This window comes from Pagrus major, chromosome 5, assembly GCF_040436345.1.
Source record: "Pagrus major chromosome 5, Pma_NU_1.0".
Classification (NCBI taxonomy): Eukaryota; Metazoa; Chordata; class Actinopteri; order Spariformes; family Sparidae; genus Pagrus; species Pagrus major.
In genome coordinates this window covers 41,903,040-41,914,128 of record NC_133219.1, presented here as the reverse complement: position 1 = coordinate 41,914,128, position 11,089 = coordinate 41,903,040, and the positions used below count along the sequence as shown (strand labels likewise).

The window sequence follows — 11,089 nt, the reverse complement described above, 5'->3', positions numbered from 1 at the left end:
GTCATGCAAAGTTTTATTGTGGCGGGGCAGCCGACAGGAACAAACAAAACAATTTTTATTATTTGTTGTAATTTTGTTTATTCAGAAGAAAAACATGAAAATGACTCATGTTGAATATTACGATGTTTCTATAACAGAAGCTGCTCTGTGAGCTGGAGTGAGGTTGCATTAAAGTTCTGCTTCTGTAAACCGGACCCGGTTCATCCCGAGTCCACTTTGTTAGAGTTTATCAGCAGGACGCAGAAGATCGATCCAGAACCAGCTGTTTATTATTCACATGAACTTTTTCAGTCTGAAGCACATTTGGTGAAAAATCTGTAAAATATGAGCAGAATTCAAAGATCGCTCCAAAACCACAGGGGGCAGCACAGCCGCTAACTGCTGCTATCTGTTAGCTAATTAGCTCATAGCTCAGTTAGCTGTGGAGTCTGTCTGTGACCTCTGATCACAGGAGGAGTCTCCAGTGAGGACGTGTGGACAGACTGGGACTGAACTCAGCCTTTAAAGCTCTGACCAGGACTATGACTCCGGGGACGAGAAGACACGGCAGGTGAGGACAGAGAGAGACAGGAGAGGACAGAGAGAGACAGGAGAGGACAGAGAGAGAGACAGGAGAGGACAGAGAGAGAGACAGGAGAGGACAGAGAGAGAGGGACAGGAGAGGACAGAGAGAGAGACAGGAGAGGACAGAGAGAGACAGGAGAGGACAGAGAGAGGGACAGGAGAGGACAGAGAGAGAGGGACAGGAGAGGACAGAGAGAGACAGGAAAGGACAGAGAGAGGGACAGGAGAGGACAGAGAGAGAGACAGGAGAGGACAGAGAGAGAGGGACAGGAGAGGACAGAGAGAGAGAGACAGGAGAGGACAGAGAGAGACAGGAGAGGACAGAGACAGGGACAGGAGAGGACAGAGAGAGAGAGACAGGAAAGGACAGAGAGAGAGACAGGAGAGGACAGAGAGAGGGACAGGAGAGGACAGAGAGAGAGGCAGGAGAGGACAGAGAGAGAGAGACAGGAGAGGACAGAGAGAGAGACAGGAGAGGACAGAGAGAGAGAGAGAGACAGGAGAGGACAGAGAGAGAGAGACAGGAGAGGACAGAGAGAGAGACAGGAGAGGACAGAGAGAGAGACAGGAGAGGACAGAGAGAGAGGCAGGAGAGGACAGAGAGAGAGAGACAGGAGAGGACAGAGAGAGAGGGACAGGAGAGGACAGAGAGAGAGACAGGAGAGGACAGAGAGAGACAGGAGAGGACAGAGAGAGGGACAGGAGAGGACAGAGAGAGAGGCAGGAGAGGACAGAGAGAGAGAGACAGGAGAGGACAGAGAGAGACAGGAGAGGACAGAGAGAGACAGGAGAGGACAGAGAGAGAGACGGGAGAGGACAGAGAGAGAGACAGGAGAGGACAGAGAGAGAGGGACAGGAGAGGACAGAGAGAGAGACAGGAGAGGACAGAGAGAGACAGGAGAGGACAGAGAGAGACAGGAGAGGACAGAGAGAGAGACGGGAGAGGACAGAGAGAGACAGGAGAGGACAGAGAGAGAGAGAATATTTCCATGTTACTCTGTGAACTGAGGGTTTATCTGGACCGAACCAGAGGAGACTGTGGAGACAAACCAACACTGTTCTGGTGACTGTGACTCAGTCTGAATGAAGTGTGTTTGACGAGTGAACGAGGCGATGAAGCTCGTCTGAGTTCAGTCTCAGAGACAAACTTGAGTTCGGACGGTGGACGGTTGTATTTTTCTGTTTAGGTGTCAAAATATTTGTGTCTTCACATCAGTGAGTTCATGTTGTCGGCTTGTCAGACTCAGCAGTGAACTGGCTGCTTTACATCTCCAGCTGAAGCTACAGGCGTCAGACCGTCACCTCTGAGGTCCACAGTGCTGTTAGGAGGCTAGCTGGTTAGCATGCTAACTTCAGTAGAGGATGATGAAGGTGATGAAATGACAGGAAACCAACAGGAGTCTAAATCTGCACAAACAAACACACAAACAAACACACAAACAGGCAGGTCAGATGTTTGTAGTAACTGATGGATGACTGAACTTTCTTCACGGTCGAGGCTGCAGGACGATGATGTCATCGTCTCTCAGTGCGGACGTGTGATTGGACCAGACTGCGGCGTGGCGCTCTCACACCTGAGCGTCTCTGTCTCGTCTCACACAGCCGAGCCTCCAGAACAAGTCGACAGAATCAGCTCCCATCATGCATTGCACTGAGAGACACGGCGTCCATCAGGCTCGTCTGTCATATCAGGACGCCATGTTGGATCCGCTGTGGTCACATGATCACAGGTGTGTGGAGTGACATCACCATCTTAATGAACAGGTGTGCAGAGACTTCCTGCTGTGTCAGGCTCTGCTCAGAGTTCCCAGCATGCCGAGCAGCAGCAGCAGCAGCAGCGTGAGGTCCAGTCGTGCTCCGTGCTGCTTGGCGGTGGCGACAGGCAGCAGGTGAACTCTCTGCGTGTCAGAGATCATGTTCCTGGCGTCCTGCAGAGCGCTGACGGCAGCCACGCTGGAGTTCAGGTCTCCGCTGGTGATCAGGTCGAACACACAGGCCTGGTAGTAGACATCTCGGGCGGGAAGCAGTGCCGCGCAGTGAGCCTGGGCGCTGACAGCAGAGGGCGGCGAGGAGCCAGTTGGCGGTGGCGTGTGGACTCTCTGGGAGGCGGGGCAACCCCACACACACAGCTGCAGGTCCTGCTCTGGCCCAAAGGCCTCCACGATGCTGCGTGGCGAACGGACCGACAGGCCGAGCGAGCGTCCGCTCTGACGCACCACCAGCAGCGTCCCGATGTGAGCCGCCCGGATCTCTGCGTGTCGGCCGGGACTCTGAGTCCACACTGTCAGGCTGTGGTGACCTCGCCGCTCGCCGCTCGTCACCGAACCGTCGGCGAAGGCAGCGGGAACGTTATCGAGCTCGGCCTGGTAGAGCTGCTGATCGACACACTGACGCCAGTTCTTAAAGATGATGGTGATCTGAAACAAGACGACAACACGAGTGACCACGAGATCATCTCAACATCCCAACATCAGTCAGTCAGTCAGTCAGTCAGTCAGTCAGTCAATCAATCACAGTTGAACATACAGTGAAGTTCTGTCTGTAACTCCAGAACGTTCCTCTGACCAGATCACAACAGAATCATGTCGTCAGGTCAAACAGTCCATAGCAACCATAGTTTGGACCAATCAGAGTCCTCTGAGGAGCCACTGGCAGCTGTGGGCGTGGTCTAGATGTGACGACCAGCGAGAGAGCCGACTGTTCGTTTGAAAACAACATGACGGCTCCTTCAGAGGTTAGCATAGCTGCTGTAGCATCAGTTAGCCTTGCTGCTGTAGCATCAGTTAGCCTAGCTGCTGTAGCATCAGTTAGCCTTGCTGCTGTAGCATCAGTTAGCATAGCTGCTTTAGCATCAGTTAGCCTTGCTGCTGTAGCATCAGTTAGCCTTGCTGCTGTAGCATCAGTTAGCATAGCTGCTGTAGCATCAGTTAGCCTTGCTGCTGTAGCATCAGTTAGCATAGCTGCTTTAGCATCAGTTAGCCTTGCTGCTGTAGCATCAGTTAGCTTTGCTGCTCAGTTCTATCTTTCCTTGAATCATCAGACCTTTGGTCAGATCTCTGTGACTCACCTTCGTCAGCACGGTGGCGTGCGCCCCGCCCCTTGCTGGTGAGCTGGTGGCCTGTATGTATAGGTACTCGTTGTCTATGAGAGGCCACGCCCCCTGCACGGAACATGTCTGGAAGTCATTGTTGAAGGTTCGGATGTGCGGGTCTCCGAAAACGCCGCAGTGCAGGTACTCTGGAGTCCGGCCCTCTCTGCTGAAGAAGCTCCTCTCGTATAGGCAGACGTCGCCTGACAGCGTGCCCTGAGGCAGGGGGCGGGGCTGGGCGGTGGGCCCCGCCCGCGGGCAGCGGTGCTGAATCAGCAGGTCCTCGATACCCTGAACAGCTGAGTGATAGGCCAGGTCACCGCGACACGCCCGCGCCATCCGCTTAGTGCACATGGCGTAGGAGCGCAGGGCGCTGCAGTAACCGGCATTCACCGCCTCCCTGCTGAGAGCTGCACCTCCTCCTGCTCCTCCTCCTCCTGCTGCTGTTCCTCCTCCTGCTGCTCCTCCTGCTGCTCCTCCTGCTGCTCCTCCTCCACTCAGGTCCAACGTTGCAGCCACAAAGTCCGAGTTACACCTCAGGATACGACAGGAAGCTGTGCCTACAGAGAGGAGGAAGAGTCGGGTCAGCTGAATGTCTGAGAGGCACTCTGATGATGTCATCGTGATGTCATCACACCACAAATGTCAAACATACAGTTTTTATTTGTTTGAGTTGTAAAATCTGTTTATTTTGAAAGCTACTTCCTGCTGTCACAGGCTAAACGTTAGCCTCTAGCCACCTCATGCTAAGGTGTGTTTGTACCTTCAGGTAAACTCAGCTGGACCAGCAGCAGAGTCAGCTGGATGCAGTGTTTCCATGGTAACGCGGTGTGCTGTGGCTCCATCAGCAGGACGAGTTCACAGAGATCACCTGGACACAGAGAAGGGATGATGTCACACTGTCTGTCACCTGTCTGTTCAACACCTCAGAGACCCACCGACCAATCAGAATCACCTGCTGACGGGTTGCTGTGTGGTCACTGGTTCTACAGTCATGCTAGCAGCAACACGTCTTAGTTTTTAGTGTGTTAGTATGCTGACATGCTAATGTTAAGCAGGTATAATGTTCATGCTAACAGTCCAGTTGAGGCTGATGTAGTTGGTCATCACATTAAATGATTAAATGTTTCTGTCGTGACAATGAAGTCGTAAAAATGGAAATACAAGTACTTCAAAATCTTACTGAAGAGATGTAAATATTTTTATAGCATCAGTTAGCACAGCTGCTATAGCGTCTGTTAGCGTAGCTGACATGACAGTTTTAGTTATTTTATGAACAAACGGGCTCTGATTGGCCGAGCTGACAGGAAGCAGCAGTGAGCAGGAAGTCTTTCTGAGGCCGTTAAAAGAACATGATGGATGAGAGACAGTCTGTCTGTCTGTGTCTCTGTCTGTCTGATGCTGTGATGGGGGAGCTCAGCTTCCAGTCATGTCTCTCAGTATGAATCAATGAATCTGATCATCGTCTGCTCTGGTCTGAGTCTCTTACAGTCCATTATTGATGAGTGTGTCCATGACGTCATCGTTCTCTTTAAAACACATCATCAACTTAATTAAACGGAGCTGAAGTTCATCACTCAGACTGTCTCTGTCTCTGTCTCTGAGCTTCAGATGCTGGACTGCTTTCACTGACACACGATGCTCCAGCTGTGCTGACGAGATGCCATCAAGACGTCCTCGAGACGTCCCGAAGTTGCAAACGCACCGTCTCAGTGTGACGTTCAGGAGACGACTCTGCAGCTGGACACACAGTCGTCCATAAATCCAGTTCCTCCTGCTGACGTGTATTTCCTCCGTTTATCACCTTTCATACGCTCCAGGCGAGGACAAGTGTCAGAACACGTCCCTCGATCTGATTGGTCCGTAACAAAGTGGGACTTCCTGTTGTTTTTCATCTCAGCTGCTGCGTTCAGGAACCGTTCCTTCTGTAAGGTTGTGATGTCACAACTGTACAGTCAGCCACGCCCCCAGAAACACGACAGAGGAACATGGTGGCTGGTGCCTGCTCAGGCCTGTGACAGCTGACCAATCACAACAGACTGGGCTTTAGGGAGGCGGGCCTTAAAGAGACGTTCAGGGACGACCTCATGATGAAAACTAGTGATAATTACAATCAGCTGCTCGTTTTGATCTGAAATCATGACGTCTGTATCTGACTGTGACTTCCTGTTTGACCTTCACAGTAAAACGTCCTGATCAGCTGACTGTCAATCAGCTGCAGGTTTGACTTTCAGGACTCGTTGCTATGACAACAGATCCAGTTTGAGTATCAGAACCAACAGACCCACGATCAGCTGATCATAACACACATGAGCTCACTGACGTCCTCACCTGCTCTGTCACCTGCTCACACCTTCTTCTGCAGGTGCCACACACACACACACACACACACACACACACACACACACACACACACACACACACACACACACACACACGACTCATCACTGATCACTGGTCTCTGATTATCACCAGATTATGTTCATTTTTCTTGTTCGTATTTTCAGGCGTGACGTCGTCGTCTCGACCTCTCGTCACAGCTCTGGTACCAGCTGAGTGTTTGTTAACGGGCTGTAACTCTGCGCTGACTGGATCCAAATCTGTAACAAGGTACGGACCGCCACGCTGCACAGGTGAGTGTAACTACTCTCCCCACAGGGGGCGCTGCAGTGACAGGGATCAACGGTCCGTTCTCTGTGAGCGACGGGTTAAAGTGCTGCGCCAACAGCACCGCTAACAACATGAGCAATCAGAACCAGTTTCAGGTTGAACCATCAGACTCAGCTGTGGAACATGATGTCATTCACCTCCAGGTGGCGCTGCAGTACGAGTCTCACTGAGCGCTGGCAGAGCTGTGCGAGACTCGCAACACACACAGGTCCACATGTCAGCTGTGTCAGGACCCAGAGGCACACTGAGTCCAGTCAGTCCAGTCCTGCACTCACACAGCAGAACCATCAGAGTTCATCTTCTCATTAAACAAGTTATCTTTAAATAAATCAGAATCCTGAAATCATCCGACGACACGATGATCCTGACGTGAACACAAACACACAGCTGATCAATACGTTGACACGGCGATCAATGCTGTTGATATTTATGGATCAGACACAGAGCTGATCGCATTAATGCTCAGCTTATTGATGAGAGTTGATCCTACCTGCAGACAGTCGCTGCTCACAACAACCTGAAGAAGCACTGCTGTGTGTGTGTGTGTGTGTGTGTGTGTGTGTGTGTGTGTGTGTGTGTGTTGTAACATGGACTCTCATCTGTTTGTTTTTTCTGCAGAACAAACAGCAGCAGGCAGGAGGGCGGGGCTTAATATGGCCCTGTTCATTCATTGGTTACAGATGATTGACAGACTGACTCGTAACATTTTTCACCAAAATATTTTCTTTAACGATCGAACAGGAGCGACCGACCGTCAGAGAACCTCAGAGAACCTCAGAGAACCTCAGAGAACCTCAGAGAACCTCAGAGAACCTCAGGGGCCCGAAGGCTCCAGGTGTGATTAAATAAAGTAACAGAGCAGAATGAGAAGAGGAGGCGACAGATTAACATCGACGACACCTTTAATGTCTCAGAGTCACTTCACAGCTACATTAACCTGCGTCTGATCTGATGTCACTTCCTGCTCTGTATGAGACAAACAGACTCCATGTTTCTGCTCAAAGACACAAAGAAGTTCATGTAGAACATTTGCTGAATTTACAAGAAGGAACAAATAAGTCAGAATCAGTCAGAGACAGAGTTTCACACAGTTTATAAAGTGTCTCCAACTCAACAACTCACTAAACTGACACATTTGTTAAGGGAGTCTGGGGACAAAGAAGTCGCCTATACTGGTTACTGTTTAGTGTATCTGTAAAATGTGACATGTTTAGATCAATAACATGTTTCTTCTTTCATAAATTGAGTGTAAATGGTGAAATCAGTGTAAACAGTGTGTTCAAACAGCTGCTAAATGTTGGCAGGTCAGACTTTAGCACTTTAGACACAGAAGCAGACAGGCTGGTGCAGCCATGCTGCCACAAACTGACACTTTTTACAAGGAAACACACAAATTACTGTTTTCATTTAATGCTGAATTTACAAGAAGGAGACAATGATTCAGAATCTGTCAGAGACACAGTTTCACTACGTTATAAAGTTTGTTTTAACTCAACAACTCTTAAATCACTACATTTGTTAAGGGAGTCTGGTGATGTTGTGGTGACTGGTCCTTCAGTGTGGTACTGACCAGGTCCAGGTGTGATCAGAGTAGAATCAAACAGACTGTCAGAGAGAAGCTGAACTGTTCCTTTAATGAAGGTCTGACTGCAGTCAGCTGACCTGTACTCCTCTGTGACAGGCTCAGTGTGTGTGTGTGTGTGTGTGTGTGTGTGTGTGTTTGGGGGGTATGAAGTCTAAATTTAAACCACAGTTGCCCCCCACAGTTACACACACACACACGCACACACACGCACACACACTCTGACCTGTTTACAGTCTCCTTGTTGGTTCTGTTTGTTGTTGAACAGACTGTGTTAGCGATGCTGCTAACATGGCTAATAAACAATCCAGCAGGTGTGATTCACATGTTGTTTACTGATCAGGTGCTTTTAGCGGCAGTTAGCATTGAAGCTAACTGTTGACTGACAGCTTTCACACACTCACTGTTAGCGGCTGCTAAATCTGTCGACTCCTGAGTATTACAGATGCTGTCTGTTACCATGGTAACACAGATGATGACGCTCTGATGAGCTGAACTCAGAACTGTTCATGAACAAAGTGTTTCATGTTGCTGATGATGTGAAGCTGCCGCCTGTTTGTGGACTTCAGCTCAGCGCTCTGCTCTGATTGGTCCTCACAGTTTGATCCTTCACACTGACAAATAACGTGACGTGTTCCTGTCAGCTGGAGGCACCGACGGGCTGAGTGACACAAAGCCCACAGAACTGTTCTGTTTCAATCACATCACATGTCTGTCTCTTACCTTCAGCTGGTCCCGGTCTGTCCTGGTCTTCACTCTGTTTACAGGGGAATCAGCCTGAAGGGGGAAACTCAAGGTCCACAACTCTCCTGGTCTGGGTCCAGGTCTGGGTCCTGCTCTAGGTCCTGGTCTGGGTCCTGGTCTGGGTCCTGCTCGGGGTCCTGCTCGGGGTCCTGGTCTGGGTGGAGGTGTGTTCACAGCCGACTGACACTCAGTTCTAAATAAATCACCAACAAGCAGCAGCTGCTGCGACAACTGTCCTCACACACACACACACACACACACACACACACACACACACACACACACACACACACACACACACACACCCCTCCCTCTCTGTACAGTACTTCAGTACTATGTTGAGGTAATTGTACTCTTTACTCCATTACTTGTGTGTGTGTGTGTGTGTGTTCATGTCATGGTGCTTCTGACAGGAACACACTGTCCCTCTGAGGCCACCGTACGACCGCTGCATGTAAACAGGAGCCACAAAGAGCAGCTCATTATTTAATGTAGTCAGTTATTATCAGGAACAGCCTCCTGTGAGCTCCTGATTGGCTCCTCAGTCCGTCACTCATGAATCCTGTTGTTTTATTGGCTTGTATTAGATGGAGGAGGAAACACTGAACACACTCCACTTTTAGATTTACTTTAAAGAGATAAACTTCAGAGCTGCAACGATTCGACGATGGAAGGAACATTTTGATAAGTGATTATTTAAACCGTCTGATTCAGCATCTGAAATCAAGAATCACACAACATGTGAACATGCAACAGTCACAGCAGAGTTACTGTGTTTACTGACGAGCTGCAGGGTAAAATCACTGTTTTTATGAATGGAGTCTGGTGACTGTGAGCAGGGCTGCTCTCTTATTCTTCAGTCTAACTGGTCTCTTGAAATAAATGATTGTGATAAATGATTTGTGATTTGTGATTCGTTTGAAGACGTCCCTCTGAACTGTGACGAGCATGTTGCACATTTTATTCTGACATTGAAAATAATGGTTATCTGCAGTCCTGATGGACCTGTAGGCTACTTACACTCAGCTGACACGTTTGATGAATATGTTCATGTTTATAAAGTAAATGAATGTTAAATATTCATCAGCCTGACGACGCTGTGACGTCAGCTGTCTCCTGTTTTGTTGTAGCGGCAGCAGACAGCCAGCAGGAGGCAGCAGACACTCACTGGCTCCATCAGCTGATCTGAGGTCTGACTGATGATCCACTTCATCACTTTATTTCACCTGATGCACCTGAGCTGCTCTCTGACGTCCCACCTGTGTTTTAATAAAGTTGTGTGTGGCTGAGCGGCGGTGCAGCAGAGTGAAGCTGTTGGCCCTTTAAGTGCAGAGCGGGGCCCCTCCACGCCTCACTGAGCAGCTCCACTGCCTTTGTTCAGGTTCAGAGGGGGGGGGGGGGGGGGGGGTCCGGACCAAAACCAGGACTGAGGACTGAGACCATCCACAGAGCAGAGACCAGAGGACGAGTCAAGAGGCTGCAGAGCGAGAGAGGTGAGTCACTGACGACTGTTTCATTTAACGTTAATGTCAGAAAACAGGAACCTGAACACATCACGATGAAGAGGAGCAGCTGTGTCTTCATCTGTAACTCACCTCAGCACTAAACTACATTATATTTATAGAAATATATAAATATATGAGCTCATGTCGTCTTCTTCTCATCACCTTCACTTTATTAGACTTCAAAGTTCTTTCAGTCTCAGAATTTGAACTTTTTAACAACTCAAAACTTTTTTAACTTAATTTATCTGTAAACTGATGGAAAGTAACTAAGTACAACTTCTCAAGTACTGTACTGTCATTTTGAGTTACATCTACTTGATTATTTCCATTTTCTGCTTCTTTATACTTCAGCTGTTTCCACAGTCACACTCCATATTACTCCCATATGAAGAGTACTCGAGTAAAAGTCTTCAAGTATCTGATGTTAAATGTACTTAAGTATCAAAAGTAACAGTAACTGATCCATATGTATGTGCTGTATACTGTGAGTCAGCTGTTTTTATCTGATTGATGATAAAAATCAATTCATTTAAAAATGTGCATCAGGTTTGAAACTTCTCGTGTTCTGAAGCTGAAACTGTCACTTTAAAAATATCCAAACTTATATTCTGACACAGACGCCGTAAAACTTTAGAGTTTTACTAAAAGACACTTTTAGTGAGGTGACGAGGTTCAGCTGTGTCCTCCAGAGGACACAGCTGGAGTCATCAGTGACGTCATGACGGCGACCAGCTGGAGTCATCAGTGACGTCATGGCGGCGACCAGCTGGACGTGGCGCTGCAGCGTCACCATGTGTCACTGGAGCTCGTGGAGGTATCAGGATGTTTTGCATTAACAACATTCAGGCTTCATGTTCGCCCCCCCAACATGAAGTCAGCTGATAAACATGAAACATAAATGTAAGTGAGGTCGTGACACTGAGCTGAACGACATCA

The 11,089-nt window shown here is 48.9% G+C and overlaps 1 protein-coding gene across 5 annotated transcripts; it reads right to left on the bottom strand.

Moving 5' to 3' along the window:
- hjv (hemojuvelin BMP co-receptor) lies at positions 1–8,664 on the bottom strand. Of its 5 annotated transcripts, XM_073466810.1 has the most exons (5): positions 6,813–6,872; positions 6,460–6,686; positions 4,416–4,523; positions 3,632–4,212; positions 1–2,981 (listed from the first exon to the last, which is right to left on the bottom strand). In XM_073466810.1, exons 2-5 carry the CDS (start codon positions 6,608–6,610, stop codon positions 2,352–2,354), a joined length of 1,470 nt encoding a protein of 489 aa, XP_073322911.1. In that variant the 5' UTR covers positions 6,611–6,686; positions 6,813–6,872; the 3' UTR covers positions 1–2,351. The 5 variants fall into 5 exon arrangements, with proteins under 5 accessions (XP_073322911.1, XP_073322916.1, XP_073322915.1 ...); XM_073466815.1 differs by lacking the exons at positions 6,460–6,686; positions 6,813–6,872 and adding an exon at positions 8,628–8,664; XM_073466814.1 differs by lacking the exon at positions 6,460–6,686 and having other exon boundaries at positions 6,813–6,843.
- Positions 8,665–11,089: the final 2,425 nt, after the last annotated feature.